Source organism: Macadamia integrifolia, unplaced genomic scaffold, assembly GCF_013358625.1.
Source record: "Macadamia integrifolia cultivar HAES 741 unplaced genomic scaffold, SCU_Mint_v3 scaffold2237, whole genome shotgun sequence".
Classification (NCBI taxonomy): domain Eukaryota; kingdom Viridiplantae; phylum Streptophyta; class Magnoliopsida; order Proteales; family Proteaceae; genus Macadamia; species Macadamia integrifolia.
Genome location: NW_024868585.1, coordinates 52,109 through 72,106, shown reverse-complemented (window position 1 = coordinate 72,106; position 19,998 = coordinate 52,109). Strand labels below are relative to the sequence as shown.

Sequence of the window (19,998 nt, the reverse complement as noted above, 5' to 3'; positions counted from 1 at the left end):
GACGAAAGAAGCAGAAATATAAAGCTTGAAATTGAATTTACCAATGCCGGATTCTTCATGCATCCACACATGAGAATTAATTAGGGTTGGAATAGTAGTCATATTCTATAGATTTGTTGTGTTACATGTGTTATGTTTTGTTTATTTTTACATTTTGTATGAGCCTTACTGCAAACTGCTTATGGTATGTGATTTTAAACCTTAGCCTTTTATTTTCTATGTATTTTATTGGCTTCTTTTATTTTATATGTTATTTAATTATTTTTGTCCAAGTACTAAAAGATTGGAGCTGAGGTACCTATTACCTTCCCTTTTAGAACTACAAGGAATCATGCAATTGTTTATATTATGGGTCCTAACCCCTAATTTAGGTGGTAGTAACTATTTATTCATTCATACAGGTCTCTTTTCCCACCACTGGAAGATGTAGGTTCACTGTTCTCAAAGAGATAAATTTGAGGTTTTTCTAGAACAAAACCCAACCTAAACCCTTGAATATTCGAGATATCAAGCCGGATGTTCAGAATACATGCAAGATCACTACTCTTGAATGGCCCTGAATGAGTAGAAATTTATTCCTTGTTAGTAAATGGGACATCCGAGACAAGTCACGTGACATTTATTTCCTTTTTCTTTTTTTTTCTTTTTCCTTCTCTTTGCAATAGTGATATTACCTTATTAAAGAGAGATGCTCCCATTGGCAAGATAAAGAAAAAGAACAAGTATAAAAGAGAATAACAAAAAATAGCTAAAGAATTTTATTTTATTTTTAATAAGAAAACTATATATTAGCAAACATTTTGGGATGAAGAAATCATTCGGATCAATCATGCGCCCACATTTGGAATTTTAATATTGAGCAGTCCCTCTATGTGTTTGGTTGTGAAATGAAACCCAAAATAAATCGGACAAAGTGAACGATGGAAAAAAGAAAGTTGATGCTCTTGGATTGGTGTAATCTCTCCAACTGTTAATATCAAAGGCCAAGGATTGGTCCCGCACTCATCTGCTAGTGGGGAGGATGGAGATTTTTGAGTGAAGGAATTATTATTGTTGAAGGAATTATTTATTTATTTTTTTTGAACAAAAGAGTAAAGGAGCCAACAAAAAAAAAAAAAAAAAAAAAAAAAGGATTATGGTTTTGCTAAAGGTCATTATAGATTCTTTGTCTCTTGACGTACACTTTAGTTTTTGGATACAGTTTCCAATTACCGTGAAGAGATTCTATCATCATTACACCTACTCTTGTTTCTATATTTATATTTATAATTGATTTCAGGTATGAGATTGGTCTCGGACACTACTGATTTTATATTAATCTAGATCATCCTAAATTAAGATTATTATTATTTTTTGAGGGGTAAAAGAAGAAATTATTTTGCATGATCAAAAATATTAAAGGCGAAAATAAAAAATAATTATTGTACACTTAAGGTCATTACATATTCTTTGCCTCTTGACATACGTTTTAATTTTTGGGTAAAGTTTTCGTTTCCTGTGAGGGTTTACCTAAGAATCTATCATCATTACACTCACTCTGTAGTTACGATTTCAATAATTGGTTTTAGGTATGGGATTGGTCTCGACCAATACTAATTTGATATCGACCTAGATCATCTTGAATCGAGATTATTATTATTATTATTATTTTTCTTTAAAATGAATTATTTTTGTATGAACAAAAAGAGTAAAGTGGTAAAGATAAAAGAGTAAAGTGGTAAAGATAAAAGAATTATGGAACCAATTAAGGTCATTTTATATTCTGCTTCTTCACATACACTTTCACTTTTGGGTAAAATTTTCGTTTTCCGTGAGGGTTTACCTAAGAATCTATCATCATTACACTCACTCTGTTACGATCTCAATAATTGATTTTAGGTCTGAGATTGGTCTTGACTAATACTAATTTGATATCGACCCAAATCATCTTGAATCGGGATTATTATTATTTTTTCTTTAAAAGGAATTATTTTTGTATGAACAAAAAGGATAAAGTGGCAAAGATAAAAGAATTATGGTATTTCATATTCTTTGTTTCTTGACATACGCTTTAACTTTTGGGTAAAATTTTCGTTTTTCGGCTAAGGGCCCATCTAAGAATCTATCATCTTACACCCACCTTGTTGCAGTTTTAAGTATGGGGTTGGTCTCGGCTAATATTATTTAATATAAATCCAGATCATTCCGAATCGGGTTGGATTGTACAAATCTACCGCTTTAACTTTTGCCTTTGGGTAAAGTTTTCATTTTCTGTAAAGGGCCCACCAAGCATCTATCATTATCATTACACCCACCCTGTTACAGTTTTAGGTATGAGGTTGGTCCAGGCCAATACTAATTTGATATAAACCAAGGTCATCCTGAATCAGGTTGGATTGTACAAATCTACCGCTTTAACTTTTGGGGAAAGTTTTCGTTTTCAGTGAAAAGCCCACCCAAGAATCCATCATCATCATTACATCCACCCTGTTACAGTTTTTGGTATGGGGTTGGTTTTGGACAATATTGATTTGATATAAACCCAGACCATCCCGACCTATTTGTTGGAGGTCCAAAATGACTGTTTCTATTCGCAAACACCCATCCTAGTGCATAGTTATTCTTCCCCGGGCATAAGGGAAACTCCGTCCTTTCAGTTTTTTTTTTTTTTTTTAATACGTGAAACTATGAAGGAAGAAATTATTATTATAAGCTAAGGAATAAATTAGAGAAGAAGTGCATATATTGACATTCAAAGATAATCCTGCACTTAATCCTCAACCCTCTATGTTAGGGGTGTCAATTCGTGGCCCGACCCGACAGAATCAATAGGAACCGACCGTTTAAAGTCTGGCCCAACCCGGCCCGTTTATTAAACGTGTCGGGCTTGAGCCCGGCCCGTTTATAAATGGTCGGTCTCAGTCCTGATACTTGGACCGTCGGGCACCCGACCGAGACCGACCAATTAATACCCGATCGAGACCGGTCTATTTTGCACCGGCTTGGCCCGACCCAGTTGTAAGATACCTATTTTACCCCCATATGAAAGAGTTAAAAAGAAAAAAAATCAAAAACCCTAGTACCTTTCTCTTCGTTTAACACTGCCGCGGCCGCCGTTGTGGTCTTCGTCGTCGTCGTCGATTCGCCATTCGCTTTGTTTCTCTGTGTCTGTCCGTTCTCGCTTTCTGGGGCAAAAAAAGAAGATATATTACCTTTCTAGCTCTATTCTCTCTCCTCGTTGCTCTCATTGTTCTTTCTTTTACATGCTCTCATTGTTCTCTCTCTTACATACTCTCGCCCTCTCTCTCAGTTATCTTCATTTGGTGAGCTATTTCGAAGGTTGTGGCCGATTCCAATCTCGTGCACATGCTATTTCTATCAGGAACTCCTGCAACTGATCTCTTTCTTACGCGCTCCTGCAGTTGATTTCTCTTTTACACCCCTTGTTACCATTCGTGAACCCTAAGGTATGCAGTGCGGTTTCTTTCCTTGTTTATTACTTTTTTTTTTTTTTGTGCTACAGAGGAATTTGTCATCTCTCTGTTCTCTCTCTTACATGCTCTCACTGTTCTCTCTTTTGAAGGCTCTCATTCTCTCTCTCGGTTAAGCCTAGAATTTGTGGGCGATTTCGAAACCTGGCAAAGCCCCCTGGTTCTTTCACCTTCCTGCGCAACTGATCTCTCTCGTCGAGGCTCTTGCAACTGATTTCCCTCCTGCAACTGATCTCTCTTTTACAACCCCTATTACCATTCGCGAACCCTAAGGTATGAAGTACCCTTTTTTTGGTATTTTTTTTATTCATTCACATTGCTTTAAATTATTCCATATCAACCTTACAAGGCTATCCATAACTGTTTGAACTTTTGTAGATGTGAAGTTCTTAGAATTGTTACTGACAATTTTTTTGCAGGTAAGGAATCTTTAGTTCAAAATGGTAGAGCACCTGGGGTAATGCCAAGTTTATGGTGGTTCGAACTTCAAACCCACCAAGACTATAAACAAAATACTTAAAGGGTTTTAACTTATATATCTTGTTCTTGTTCTTGACATTTTGTGATTCTTGGATTTTTGTGATTAGATCACTGAGTTTTTAGATCTGCTTTCATTTGCTACAGTTAACATTGGTAGTACATGTTAAGAGTAAATGCCCATTAATGGTTGTGCAAGGGATATTGAATTAGATGATGAACAGAAAAATAAAATTCTGAACATGTCTTCAATCTATAATGTTTGCCAATGTTCATTTGATCATGCTCCAACTTGGTGTTATACCATGCAAATCAATTACCTTTGTCAACCTTGATGCCATGATCATAACAAAATTCAAGGAAATTTTTGTATGAATGGTCAAGAAAAATAAAGAGCAGGGTTCTGTATTTGGCCTCTGTTTTTGTCTGAGAATGATAGCTTGAGCTATCTCATTCTCTTTGAAGGGCTTCCTTTGCTTTTCATGCATTGGATTTTTTGATTAAAAGTTGAGAATTGAATTTTGGATGGTATTTTGTGGTCTTAAGCTATTAAATAAGCGGTTAGAATTGAAAGTTGTGGAGGTGGGTTTGAACTGAAGGGTGTAAATGCCCTATTTCTTACAAATGTTCAGAATTGAAGTTCTGGAGTCATGGGTGGACTTGGGAATTTGCAACTCAGTACAATGTGATTGGAAAATATGAAGAGATTTTCATGCGCTCTAGTATCTATTATCTTGTTTCCATTCAATTTGTGATGCATCCATATATTACCTTTCATGTAGAAAGCATGTTTCACTGATTACATAATAATTTTTTGGCATTTCGATTGTAAATATATCCATGCCTTAGATTATGATATCTATTGCCTAAATGAGTTGAAACGATGCAAGACCTTAAATTAGTGGGGATTTATTTTTTACTGAATAAATGTTAAATCTTATTAACATGAATTTGAACAATATTGTTTTATTTTGAGGAAGATTCAATTTGAATATTTATTATTTAGGTGAAATTCCATGGGTAATATCATTCTTATTCTTTGATTATGACATATTCGCTATCTTTTATCTTTACATTTACTAATGTTTATGCTTCATCTATTTTCTATTAGGTGGGATTGATGTTGAAGCACTCCAGATTGGACGAAATCAGGATAATTTTGAGTCATGTAACTAAATATTTAACTTTGGGGATGTTTGGATACGAATTTAAGATTTTTTGTGATATTTCTAAATATGTTAATTGTGGGATGCTTGGATAAGAATTTAGGACTTTTTATGATTCTAAATATTTTAATTATGAGATGCTTGGACAAGGATTTAGGACTTTTTATGATTCTAAATATTTTAATTGTGGGATGCTTGGACAGGATAAGGATTTAGGATTTTTTATGATGTTTCTAAATAATTTAATTATGAGGATGTTGGATCAATGCTTTGGATTTTTTGTGATGTTTTTAAATATGTGACTTGGAAGAGAGTAGATTCCTCTCTATTTAAAGAAGTAATACAATTAAACTCAACAATTAAAGAAGACCCGTTTAAAAACCGGTTACGCCTGTTTAACATTAAACATGTCCGTTGCCCGATTAAGGCCCGACTAAAACCCGATTAAGGTTCGATTTTAATAGCCCGATTATAACCCGAGACCAACCGATCGAATATAAAGTGTACCATGCCCTCACTAACTAAGCCCGATTAGTTAAATGGGCAGACACGGTGCAACCTTTAAAAGTCTTCAAGCCCGATTAAGCCCGACTGAAACCGGACCGGCCCGACCGATTGACACCCATACTCTATGCTATGTTTGGTAGCAAGAAAAGAAAAGAAAAGAAAATGCAATCTAGAAAAGAAAAGAAAAAAGAAGAAAATAAATGATATAGTGAGAAAATAAAAAGAGTATGTATGTTTGATAATCAAGAGAAGAAAAGAAATAAAAAAAAATTTCAAAAAATTTTTGAAGTTTAGGAGAGATATAAACACATAGGAAATCATTATGTAATCATTCATTTTTTCGTCTTATTATGTTTTCATATTTTCTTTTGTTTTTTGTAAGATTTTTTTTTTTTTTTTAAAGAGAACTTCACAATTCCCAAGAGAAATTTTGAATTTCAAAAGTTCTCTTTGATGAAGAGATACCACGTGCAGAGAAAAATTCTTAACTCAAAAAAAAAAGAATTTTTTTTTTTCTTTCTTTTCTTCTCTTAGCTATCAAACGCAGCCTTATTGTTCTCTATCAGTGATGAATACGCATGTCTCCATTCAATCCTGTTACCCAAACAGAGTAGATAGTCTTGGAGACCAATTCAAGATTTTGTTCAAAAAATTTCAGCTGGAAGGACAACAAAAGGAGAGAGAGAGAGAGAGAGAGATGATCAAGCATATACAATTCCAATGGATTCACATCATTTTTAAATACTAATTCCAACGAGGGTAAAGGTCCTATTCACATATACATTTAATGGATTCACATTATTTTCAAAAACCAATTCCAATAAGGACAAAGTTGCCATGTGTCTATCGGAGTCTCTTCAGTATAACTTGAGACTTTCCAGTTGGCAGGATTGGCTTGGTCCATGTTCTTGAGTGTAGAAATGCAATCTTAAAATGATGCAGAAGATAATGGAAAAACAGAACAAACAATGCATATAGATTTACAAGGTTCGACAATGTTGCCTACGTCTCTGGTGAGATGAGATCCAGCTTCATTATTAATGAAAATAGAGTTACAACACTCATCCCTCACACCTCTCAATATTGCTTGCCTTACAGAAAAAGAAACCCTCACTACAAATATATAGCGAAAATTCCTAATCCGAAAAGTACACAATTGCCCTCAAATAAAAAATTTGAGTAGGGCTACGTCCCCTACACCCCTGCTATGCAAGGGGGCCTTCTACCCCCCTTGCAACCCCCATGGCCCATTAACCGGCTAGCAAGATTGTCGTCCTGCCTGTCGAGGCACTGTATCAGTACTCCTTGGATTAAACTGTAACGGATTACAAGACATCGTACACTAGGGGTGTCAACTGATCGGGCCGATCTGGTTTCGATCGGGCTTAATTGGGCTTGAAGACTTTCACAGGCTACACCGTGTTCGCCCATTTAACTAATCGGACTTAGTTATTGAGGGCATGATACGCTTTATATTCGGTCGATCAGCCTCAGGCTATAATCGAGCTACCTTAATTGGATTTTAGTAGGGCCTTAATCGGGCTACGGACATGTTTAATGGTAAACGAACCCTTTTTAAAATGTGCTCTTATATTCCAACCCACTCATGCACAATAGACTGGTCGGGTAAAATATTCCAACCCACTCATGCCCATTTAACTATTATTTAAAATGTGAACATGTCTTTACTTTTTAGTTTTTACTCTTTAATTTGGGGGGGGTAAAATAGGTATTCTATAATCATTAAAGGGTCGGGTCAGACCGGTGTACAATAGACTGGTCTCGATCGGGTGTTATTCTCTCGATCTTGATTAGGAGCCCGACGGTCCAAGTAGAAAAACCGAGATTGATCATTTATAAACGGGCTAGGCTCAAGCCCAATAAGTTTAATAAACGGTTTGAGCCGGGCCAATCTATAAACTGTCGGTCCGGATCAGTTTAGTCGGGTCGAGCCACGGACATGAGGGCTTTGAAAGTTCTTGACCATTAATACTTTGCCCAAAAGAAAATATAACGGGAGAGGGGATTAGGTGATCAAATATCTTCAAAGGAAACATCATTCTTCACAATACCCTCCTAACCAGTACTGTTCCTCTGATGAAAAACGCAATCCTGCTACCATATGCATCCGTTCCTCTAGGACCTCAACAGCGAACACCCTCCACCGAATCCAAATCCAAATCCAAACCCCTCTTTGATCTGAGAAAATATCTTTTGAAATTTGAACCTTTTTCCTAGAATGACAGAAGCCACGAACAGAGCTGTTCTTTCCTTGATAAACAACTTCACCAACACGATCAGTCAAGAAAAGTCTCACTGGGAAACCGTCGAAGGTGAAGTCGAGCCGATCCTCAGTGAACTTTTGGATATGCGGAGGTTTCTAAAAGATGTAGATGAAGAAATTGCAAGTGAAAAGATTTTGGAATTGGAGAAAATCATTCATAAAACAGAAGCCGCCATAAAGGAGTTCGCAGTAAGAACAACACGCCGTGGCCGGAGGTGGAAGTCACTCTTTAAAAGTGGCGGCATGGAATATTGTGGAGCTCATAAAAAGTCTCTCATTGAGATAAAAATGTCGATCGAGGAATTGAAAAATTATTTTGAAGGGAACTACTCAAGACATTATTCCAGAAGAAAGAAGTCATTCAACCTAGGGGCGAGGCTGTCAGAACGGTTGCGCTCTTTTGCTTCTGATGAAACAGAGGAGGATCTTAGTCCTACCGTTGTTGGTTTGAGGCAGGATATGGTGTGTCTGGAAAAAGAATTGAATGACGGGAGCCACAACCACAGGGTAATCTCTGTTCTTGGAATCCAAGGAATCGGAAAGACGACGCTAGCATGGAAGATTTATAAAAGCAGTTTTGTGGTAGAACGATTTCAATGTAAAGCCTGGGTTTGCGTATCTGCAGAGAGCAATAATGAGGCTATTTATAAACAAATTGAGAATCAGAAGTATCTCATAGTGATCGATGATGTTCCTGATCTTGAAGTCTGGAAAGACCTGCTAAGAGATATCCCAAACGGTGATAATGGAAGCAGGATTATCCTCACAACTCGGGACGTAGAGGTTGCTTGTTCTGCGGACTACTCACACCGAATGAAGGTACTAAGTAAAGAAGAAAGTTGGGATTTGTTTGAGAAGAAGGTATGTATAGCTCCCTGGAAACTCCGTGATGAAAGTGGCCGTGAGCACAGCAGCAGCAGCACCACCACCACCATAGAACAGTCTACCATCCGTTTCCCTCCAGAGTTGGCTGTTCTTGGAAAGCAAATGGTTAAAAAATGTGGAGGAATCCCCTTTCTAATTATAGAATTGGCAAATCTGTTGTCCAGAGTGTATCCAAACACTGAGGAGTGGTCATGTGTGCTCCATGGCACAGATACACATCTCGGTTATCAAGACAAAAACCCTTGGTATAAATTGTCATACTCTGTTGATGACATCCTTCCTTTACATGTGAAACAGTTCTTGCATCTCTTTCCTGCAGGAGCTGATATCCCTGAGAGGAGGTTGATTCTGTCATGGGCTGCAGAGTCTTTATGGCAGCAGCAGCAGCAGCAGCAGCAGCAGCAGAAGCAGCAGCAGCAGCAGAGCCATCCTGATGATGAAGTTTATGATGAGGAAGCAGTAGCCATGCGGTGGGTGCGAGACCTGCAAGATCTCGGCTTTATTCAGGCTTCAAAAGTCAGTTCTATTGGGACAACCAAGACATACCGCATTCCCCCTGATCTTCCACAGCTTCAGATCTTAAAAGCTGGTGGTGGTGGTGGTAGTGGTGATAGTAAAGTCTGGATTCATAGAATTTGTGATCAGTATAAGGAGGATGACCCCCATTCTTGTTGTATTCACAGTAACAGTGAAGAACTAAAGACTTACAAATCTGTCCGTTATTTCTGGTGCTTCAATTATCCAGGAGGATACAAACCCGGGCAAGAATTAGGGAGCTTTCTTAAGAGATGCATCAATAATAACTACTTGTGGTTTCTTAGGGTGCTCGATCTGGAGAGTGTGTATAAACCTAGCCTACCTAAGGCAATTGGAGAGCTAATTAATTTGCGGTACCTGGGGTTAAGATGGACATTCTTGGACACACTGCCCGAATCTGTCCACAAATTACACACCCTCCAAACTCTGGATATAAAACATACCGATATTGGTGATTACCCTAAGAAGATGTTTAGGAATATGCATAGTCTGCGACACATTTACCTGAACGAGAGACATCCCAGTGAAGTTGTTACACAATTGAGTTGTTTGAGTAGCCTCCAAACACTGTCAGGAGTAATCGTAGATGATTCTAGTCCTGTCAAGGATGGTTTAGACAAGTTGAAAAAACTTAGAAAACTGAGATTGACATGCAGGTTAAGTCGGCAGCAGGAAGTAATGGCTATGGCTAAGTGGATTGCGGGACTAAAAGACCTTCGGACGTTAAAGTTGACGACGTCCACAGAACAAGAGGATGATCGGTCAAGTTTACTTTGGAACCTCAGAAGCAGCAAATTGTCTCGCATGTATTTACAGGGAAAGTTGAAATTAGAGGACAACAACAACATTGATTACCATCAAGTCCACGACAATGATTTCGGAAACCTTACTGCACTCACCTTATCTCTGACCCAACTAGACACAGACCCAATGCCAATACTGGAGAAGCTACCCGTGCTAAAGCTTCTTAGGTTGTTCTCCAAATCCTTCATGGGCTCCACTATGTCTTGCTCAGCAGAAGGGTTCTCTCAACTTCGGGTCCTGAAACTGTGGAAGTTAGAGACACTAGAACGGTGGACTGTGGCGAATGGAGCGATGAAAAACCTCGATGAGTTAGAGATTAGATCCTGCAAAAAATTGGAGTTTCCAAATAATCTACCAATTAACCTTCGTGAATTGAAGTTAACCGACATGCCTAAGGAATTCACCACTGATGTTACGGAGAAGAGGTCCCACAAGGTCGCTAATGTGAGCTCTGTGGTCATAGAAGATTGGTTAGATTCTTCAGTTAAGCTGTATACTGGACGGAATCGTGAGTTTCAGGTATATATATATGTAGGTATAATTACTGAATAATTTGCTTTAGCTTGAAACCTGGGACTGCCCAGTAGTATTGCATCCTTTGTCTCTGTTGCTGACTCATGACTCTCCTGCCCATTTTTATTCCCAGTGTTGATCACTAATTGACTTGTATATTGTCTATATGTGATGATGGTTTCTAACAAAAAAAAAAAAATCACATGAATAGAGAATATTTTCAACATCATCCCCCACAAAATATGGGTGCTACACTGCTACTTGATCAGAGACATAACTGGAAGTCTTGAGTAAGTTGTTATCTAGCTACTTCCCTCCCTGCCTATCCAAAAAATGGAAATAATAGCTGTGTCCAAGATTATGAAAGTGTAGAAAGCATATGAACTTATTGGACCCTCAGCTTTTGGAACCTTAAACTGTTACTCTTGGAATCTTAAGCTATGAATAATAAACTGTTAAAAAACCTCACTAGAAGTTCACTGCTTGTTATCACGTAAGTAAGAAAAGGTTGACATGTGAGGGTCTATATTCTAAGGGGAAAAAAACTCTCAATGGCTCAAATATTTGCCACATGTTTAATTGAATGCATCACAAATATTATAAGAATGTAGACCTCTTAATGTTCCTTGGTTATATGTCAAATTCCAGTTAGTCAAAACCGATATTGTCAAGTAGCAAATTAAAGCATTGAAAATCTAAGAACGGAGGGTATTTGATTGAATTAAGTTCTGAAATTTAACGAACTTGGTACGAGTCGTAAACTCGGACATCCTAATTTTGACTCCCACTAGGCACACCTTGGGTCACTCACACGAGAGTGTATAGTGCTTTTCACTACTTTCAGTGAAAGTTGAATGATTCTCATTCAACCTCGTTATGAATCGGTCCATGCAGCTGTGGGATCAGTATGAGCCTGCGGGATTAGTCAGGCAGAAGGCTTGGATATCCATCGTTAGCCCAAAAAAAAAAGTCTAAAACTATCATTGTCTATCCAAACATCAGAATTGCCACATCATCTTTTCATCCATATATGGCACGACTTCTAGTTCTTTCTGAGTTGATACAGGTGTCATCGTGAAGTTACCCCAAAATCCTGGATTGTAACATTTATTTCCAGTTTCTATCCTTTGGCTTGGGTTTGTGGGCTTATTGAACTGGTTTGCTGGCCCATTTGAAATTACTTCTGCATCAGTGACAGTGACATATCCAATATTTTTGGGTTAATTATTATCATTTTCCTATACAAGCCCTATGTTTACTCAAACTCTCCTTGTTCAAATTTCTTTTTAGATCCCCTAGAAAAGTAAACTTCCACCACCCTTTTTCCCTTGATAAATTAATTCTGATGTTCTTAGAACTGAAATCTAGGAGAAATAGGTGAACTGGTATTCAACTCCTAGAGAGATAGAAATTAGAATTTTGGTACAGCTACTTGAACATATACTCACAGCCTTCTCCATTCTTTGTTTCTCATCCCTGCTTGCACTCTTCTGTTTTTGTCTCTCCCAACCTTTGTCCATTTTCCGTTCTCTCTTCTAGTCTCTCTTTTCTTTCTTTAACTCCTCTCTTCCTTATAGCCGAGAGAACTATCTCTTTTGTCTCTTTCTCTCTCTCTCTCTCTCTCTCTCTCTCTCTCTCTTTCTTTCCACCCGCTCTTTCTCCCTCTTTGTCTTTTTCTTCCTTTCACATTACATGAACATTCCCCCCTCCTCTTCTTTTGGTCTCTTAGCTAACAAATGAGGGAGGTGAGTTAAGGGTGAGTGGACAGTCCACCCAATCTTCCTCTTTCTCTTCTCCATAACTTTCCCTTGCCAAAGTCAAGCTGCCCCCTACCGTTTTGTTTCTTTGCAAATAACAGGGGAGGTGATGGGATAAGTGGGTCCACCCCATCTTTCTCTCACTTTATCTCTGTCTCTTAGAGGGATTAAGTGGGATAAATTTGGGGTGGGGTATTACATTGAAGGTTCTTGAAAGGTTAATATAGATAAAGCAAATTGGTCAGTTTCCCTACTTGTAAGTCACTTCAAGTTCAACAAAGCCCCTTCAACTAGGCAAAGAAAAATAGAAATGATGAAAAATCCATATACGTCAACTATAGGAAGTTTAATGTATGATATGGTGTGTACAAGACCTAAAATTGCACATGTAATTGGAATTATGAGTAAATTTCTTGCCAATTTTGACAAAGAGTATTGAAAAACAACCGAATCGATTATGAGATATCTAAGAGGTTCATTCAATGCATGTTTTTTGAGGTGATAAACATGTGTTACAGAGATATACATATGCATATATGTCAGGTAACATCAACTTAAGGAAGCCTATGTCAAGGTACCTATTTACTTCTGTAAGGGAGCAATGTCATGGCAATCCAAGTTTTAGAGGTGTGTGGTTTTATGAACCATAAAGGCTGAGTATATTTTTGTAGTAGAAATCCACAAAGAGATGTTATATATGGATGAAGTTACTCCTTCAAGAAATAGATTTAAAGTCAGAAAAATATATTATTCATTATGCCAGTCAGAGTGTTACCCACTTGAGTAAGAACCTAAGTTTCCATTATAAGATCAAGCATGTTGATGATGGTATCACTGGATTAGGGATGTTTTGGAACAAAAGCGTATCCATCTTGAGGAGATTCATACTAAAAAAAAAAAATATTGTAAATAAGATGACAAAGGCATTACATAATAAGGTGAAATATGACTTTTGTAGAAGTATAGCAGGATTGAATGTGGCAGATCACTCCTTGTGAGTAGGAGAGGGAGTTTTTTTAATACCTCTTCATATGGAAAGGGATCCACTTCTGTTTTATTTTGTGAATGACGGTTTCGAAAACTGACTCTCTTATTCTCTCATAATGTTATTGAAAAAGGCATGAGGTGGTGACCTCATACCTCTCCTATTCTCAACTCATCAAGTCGAGCTATCAAAAAGAACTTGTATCTATGAGAAAGGGGGAAAAAAAAAAGTGATTTTGGTGTTAGGACTTTTATGTGGGTTTAACTAATACCGATTGATCTATTGTGCACAAACAGTTACAGACCCACTCTGGTTAGAAAACTCCTAGCCCAATTCATTATAGAAGTGTTATAGGATTTTAGAGATTATATTATAAATAGAAGCTAATTGTTCATGCATCCATTACTTTAACACCTTTATGATTTTGGAAGCACAGACTCCCCCTCACAAGAGTAGTGCGTATGCGAGAGAATTTCAAGGGTTAAAAGCTACAAAAGATCTTAGCGGATGAAACTTCAGTGAGTAATTTTTCATTGTCGTCTTTATGGGACCAATCTTCAAGGGCGTGGGACAGAGGTTCGTGATCAATACTCGTGGAGGCTTCTAAACTTACACATCGGTACTCCTCTACTCCCATTTATGATACATGTAATGGGTTTGTCCCATTGATTATCATAGATATAATAAATCTATATGTTTGTGTGTTCTAAGATCTATGAAGGGACTATGATTGATCTTGATTTAAAGACTACACTCACGCTCAAAGGGTATGTGAGTAATCTCTTTTATGATTCATCCTTATATGTTAAACAATATAGGGTTATTTATATGATTCTATGGAATAGAATCCTTAACATTTGGTGCTCCGCTTTTGTACACAAATTAATAAAGATTGTCCACCTCTACTAACCATGGTCATAAACTGACCCAAAAATGAGGCACCATTGACCAAAGCCAATACCAAGAAACAAGGTGTTCCTATTCTGCAGCTCCACTTTTCACTGTCACTAGAGGGTAGGGAGCAAAAGCATTAGTAGCATGACAAAGGAATCCACCAAAAAACTAGTCTCATATGTCGTACTGTGAATTCAAAATGAAGAAGACAACCATTCTATCGTTTTGCATAGGTGGGGCAGGAGATGCACAAAGGGGGAGTGCGCCAGGCTTGCATAAATTGTTTGGTGTAGGGGTTGCAAAGAGGGTTGGGTTGGGTTGGAAGTTGCACAGAGAGGGTGGGGCAGAATTTGCAAAACGGGGTGGCTCATGGTAGAATAGAGGGGGTGGCTCGCAGAAAGGGCTTGAGAGGGAGAGGGAGAGGGAGAGGGAGAGGGAGAGGGGGGGGGGTAGCTGGATAATTTATGGATTTAGAATTAATAGGGGGGAAAAATATGAAAAACTTTGCTTTTCTAAGGGATGAGAAAAGAAACTTTGATCAAATATAGGATAAGCATAGGATAATAATAAAAATTTCCCCTAAAATTTTGGATGTGTCCAAATTTTCGGAATCTTATAGATTAAATAATAAAGGAAAAAAAAAAAAATTGTCTATGCTTTGTGTCCAATGTTGTTCAACTTGAGAAGAAAAAATTGCTACCAGGGGATTGCAGTTATTTGGTAGTAGCAGGGAAATAAACTTCCAGGTAGGGGTGTCAATCGGTTGGGCTAAGGCTGGTCTCGGTCGGGCCTAATTGAGTTTGACCACTTGAAAACCTTGCACCGTGAACACCCGTTTAAGTAAACAGGCCTAGCTTTGGGGGGCATGGTACGGTTTATGATAGGGCTGATTGGTGTCGGGCTTTAATCGGGCTACCTTAAACGGGCCTTAACCGGGCTACGGATATATTTAATTCTAAACGGACTCTAAACGTGCCTACTTTAAAATTATTTTCTTAAGTGGATTGAAGGCCCATAATTGTTCAATTTAAACATTAAATCACAATAGTTTTATAAAAAAAATAATCATACTAGAAGGTGACTCAAATATTTAATAAAAAAGAGAAATGATATGAGATTATGATTGTTTTTAATAAAAGGGGTCGGGCTAGGTCAGGCTACATTGAGTCGGTTCAGATCGGGTCTCTAATCGGTTGGTTCGATCGGGCACCCAACGGGCTAGATCCTTGCACCGTGAAGCCCGACACATTTATTAATTTGGCCAGTCTAAGTCGAGCCATAAACGTGCAGGGCTCAGTCAAGCCAACTGGTGCGGGCTTAGAATTGACACTTCTACTCCCAGGGCTTGGGCGAAAAATACCCTCAAAATGTGGAATTTGTCAACCTACCGTTGTGATTCCATTGCCATGAATGCGACCGGTCGCTTCTGCTCTCAAACTGTCGTATACAGTACGCATGAGACGATCACCCATAAGGATCCAAAGGTTTCCTTAGGGCCCAATCTTCGGAGAAAACTTTTGAACGGTAAAGGTCTGAGATAGGGGGTTGTGGGACCACTCTTCCCCGACCCCATTTAAAACGATACTTCTTTCTTTCCTTTGCAGCGAGGAAGAAGAGTTTGAGGAAGACGGCACCATTCCTCCTACACAGTCTAAACAGCTACTAATGGCGCCTTCCAACGAGAGCAAGCAGTCACATTTGGGGATATATAATGCTATGATGAGGGCTGAGGGCCGCCACCTTTTCACCACCTCAGATGAAGATGATGTGATTATGAAGCAGATCCTGGCCACCCACGCTTACGATTGCCAGGAGATCGACATCAGGGCTCTTCTCAAAGTCGTCGAGGAAATCTTTCAGCCCTCCACCCCCTCTACTCCCGTAGGCGCCCTCTATCACCTTCTATCTCTTATCATGTTTGTTAAGTTTGTCTCGAATTCTTGACCCATTTTGAAGATTGACCCGATCCGACATATTTTGGTGGCAATCCGAATGGGAAATTTTCTGAGATCTGTGATGGAAGCAGAGGGTTTGGGCCGATCCCGGAGCCCATCACTGATCTCGTATGGGGGTGCGGGGGCTACGCCCTGCGGTATGGTTCGACCGGATCGACCATGACCTGATGGGTTGACCTGCAATTTTGGAGTATATATAAGGTACTGTTGCTTGTTGAGAAAGTCATCGTATTCCAGGGTTTTCATGCAGCTAGGGTTTCAGGGCGAGTTTTTCCTCACCGCTGTTAGGGTGTAATTTCTCTTCTGCATAGTGAATCATCTTCTTCTTCGCCCGAGGACGTAGCACACCACCCTGGTGTGTGAACCTCGTTAAATCTCTGTGTCGTATGGATCTATTGTCTCTTTATTATTCGTGTTTCTTGGTGTTTGATCTAACAATGTTTTGCAATCTTTGATCGGCATCGGTGAATTCACCCAGATTGAATCAGTATTGATTAAGACCGATCCTGAGTCTTGATCGATTTGATATCGTTCCATTGATTCGGCTTTAAGATAAAGAAAAAAAAAAGGGTAAATCTATCACCTTCTATCTCTTATCATGTTTTGCGATCTATGATCGGCATCGGTGAATTCACCCAGATTGAACCAGTATTGATTAAGACCGATCCTGAGTCTTGATCGATTTGATATCGTTCCATTGATTCGGCTTTAAGATTAAAAAAAAAAAAAAAAGGGTAAATCTATCCGATCTACGATGATCCAGATTGATATACATCGATATTGGATCGGACCAAGATTACAAAATCTATATATTGTCACCTTCATCTTGGCTAACTTTCGTCCTTCCTCCAGTACCGGTTTTAAAGTTTAGAATCGGTCTCAACCAATATTGATATCAGTCACAATTATTATGTTTGCGGGATTTTTATCTCATGAACTTCTTGATCAATAGAGTGTCGTTGAACAAAAGGGAATTGATATCCATCTCAATTAATATTGATCTGGATCAGTATCGGAAGTTTGGAATCAGATTGTAGTGGATAGATTCCTCCCTTGTTTAAAAGAAAAAATTCACGTTTTTAGATTCCTTTTTTTTTTTTTTTTTTTTTATGCTTTCAGATTGTATCAGATCCGATTTTTAAAGCTATACTAGTTGCTAACAGTGGTAATTAACTAATTATAAGCACGTTATCATTGGAATTGGATTATTTTCTGCTTGCATCTTATTATATTTTTTTACTTCTACTGAATTCTTTTTACCAAAAATAATTAATGATGATTTGCGTAGGCCCCGCTTGCTTGGTACATGGATCGCTTGGACCAGAGAACAGAACAGACTGCTTTTGTCGGTATGCCTGAAGCATTGGTCGTTCTCATATACAACATCTGCTTCGAGGTTTGAGCATACTTTTTATCTCTCACACCCATTCATTGAGTACAAAATTTCGGTGCTGGTCGGGAGCTGCAAACCCATGGTAACTGTCAAGGAAATGAAATCTCAAGAATAAATTTAAAATATTCATTAAGAGTGAATATTTTTCATTTCCATCTCTGAGAATCCATTCCCCTAGCAAGCAGCGGCCAAGTTTTATTCATTCATTGATCCCAAACTTTTTTTTTTTTTCATTGACACCAAAATTGAAACATTAGTTCTCATTTTCTTGTTAATTAGTCACGGATCCCTTTCCTTGCAAGTTGTAAGGTAGGATTTAGATTCTTACCAAAAACCTAAGGTATGGTTGAAGAAGAACTAGTCATACACAAAACAAGAGGCAGAAACTAGGGATTTTCACCTTAGATTTAGATCTTCTTTAGCCGGTGTGGCTGGAAAAGGATAAAAAAGACACATAATAGGAGAGAGAAAGTGATACCTCTTATTTCACCTTCTCTCCATTGTTTTGTGCCTTGCTATCCCTCTCCAGCCACCCCCTCGATTGGATAGGATTTGAATCCTTTTACTTTCTCTTTCTTATTTAGTGTCTGGCTGCTCCTCTCCAGCCACCCCCAACTGAAGAGGATATGAACCTTTGCATATGACCGTTTCATCCCATCTCACGCTGTTTCTATCAAGGTTTTAAAATTTAGTTTACTATTAGATCGATCCACAGTCGCAACTCTCAATCCAAGCCATTTGATAGAGCGAACACTAGAAATTAATTTCATATTTCGTATTCTATTAATCTAGAAAACTGATGGGTCCACATCTTATGTAAAAAAGTTTGTTAATCAAAAGTGTAAATGAGTTTAGATCATCTGTAGGGAACATTTCACGTGCAATTTCGTGATGCTGTCATTTATAGTGTTTGAAAGATAATTTATATAAATAAAAGGATATGTGTAATTACAAAACTTTATATGAAGCATGGTTTGAGGAATTGAATTGGATTAGCTTGAATCATTTGGATTGGATTACATTGGATTGGTATCTATGAATCGCTGCCCAAATTTTATTATTTTAGTTTAAAAGCACCATCTTAACCCTGAAAGGTCAAAGTAGATAAAAACCAATGAGTATTATAATTTTGGGAAAGACAATGTTACCCTACTGACAAAGGTACACATCAGCATGTGAGAGCATCTTCAATACAAAGGCAGTACAATCTTTGTTCCTATAATTTTAGTCACAATCACAACTACGTGGTTACAATTATACCAACCCAATAATGAATGAAATAAGGGAAAATGTTTTCTATGTGGGGAGTATGGCCCTTGCCCTAGACACATGGAGAGGGAGAAATAACCAGCCTGTCCCCATGGAAGAGAAAATGGCATTCCTACTTCCTCATATACATATATGTATACAACAAGAAACCGCACTCGCCAAAAGGAAACACTTCTCCATTAAACATATAAAATGTCTGGCTTCTTGGTGCACACATATGCAGATGAATTCTACATTATATCTTCAGCAGTGCTGGGCTAGCTTGGTGCCCTTTCCCAAGTAAGGTGGATCGAAATGGAGACGATTCATGCCAATACAAAATCTGGATTTGGTAATGTGCATTATTTAGATAATCTGTTAATTCTGTTTGTTTGATGTTCTGATTATGAAGATGACAAGTAATATCTGAAGTGAAGCCATCCTCGTGCAGAAGCCTTTCTGTACAGCCCAAAGTTTGTGGGCAGTTAGAGCTTGAGGTCCCTTACTCATAAGTCAAGTTTCAACCCATTCAGCGACATGGTAAAACATAACTATGAAAACCCCCGATTTAAGAGCCTAAAAAATGGGTGAAGAGAAAAAAGAACGACGCAAATCACCCTTCCATTGATAACACAAGCATCCTGCTTCCTTCAGTGTCAAGCACGTTCTGCTCCAGTTAATGCAACAGCCGCTACCGAACACCGAGTTATGATCAATTTCTGTGCATGTAGTTGTACTTCTTACTATATCATTTCCTACTTTACACTAAGGTTTTGGTTGTTTTGATGTAAAATAGGCAGAATTTAGACCAAATAAAAGGTGTCAAATTTTTCATATCACCCAACATTTCACCAAATGAGAGAAGGCATAAAGTTTTGCAGTAGGCACTATTTTTCCTCAATAACTGTAAAATATTTTCCCTTGCTTTATTTAACCTCTAGGCATTTTTGGTTGAAAACAAATGGAGACCTAACTTACACAATACAATAATCATCAGCAAGCAGTTACCGCACTCTGCAGTGGTACACAATCTAGCAGACCGCAGCGGACTGTTATCACTCTTAGACCAGCAGATGTCTGAACACAATTCACTGAATCCATTCCCTCCCCCCACCAAAAAAAA

General features: G+C 38.1%; 2 protein-coding genes and 1 long non-coding RNA gene across 3 annotated transcripts; all 3 read left to right on the top strand.

Annotated features, from left to right (window-relative positions):
* The first annotated feature begins 4,448 nt into the window (after positions 1-4,448).
* On the top strand, positions 4,449-5,230 carry LOC122066104. The gene is made up of 2 exons (XR_006136235.1): positions 4,449-4,967; positions 5,059-5,230. It is a non-coding gene; the product is annotated as an uncharacterized LOC122066104 (long non-coding RNA).
* Positions 5,231-7,582: 2,352 nt separating this feature from the next.
* LOC122066107 (disease resistance protein RPP8-like) lies at positions 7,583-10,782 on the top strand. Its single transcript, XM_042629929.1, has 2 exons — positions 7,583-10,649; positions 10,777-10,782. The coding sequence occupies exons 1-2, from the start codon at positions 7,860-7,862 to the stop codon at positions 10,780-10,782; spliced, it is 2,796 nt and encodes a 931-aa protein (XP_042485863.1). The 5' UTR covers positions 7,583-7,859.
* Positions 10,783-15,890: 5,108 nt separating this feature from the next.
* LOC122066105 lies at positions 15,891-17,826 on the top strand. The gene is made up of 2 exons (XM_042629927.1): positions 15,891-16,160; positions 17,523-17,826. The coding sequence occupies exons 1-2, from the start codon at positions 15,945-15,947 to the stop codon at positions 17,634-17,636; spliced, it is 330 nt and encodes a 109-aa protein (XP_042485861.1). The 5' UTR covers positions 15,891-15,944; the 3' UTR covers positions 17,637-17,826.
* Positions 17,827-19,998: the final 2,172 nt, after the last annotated feature.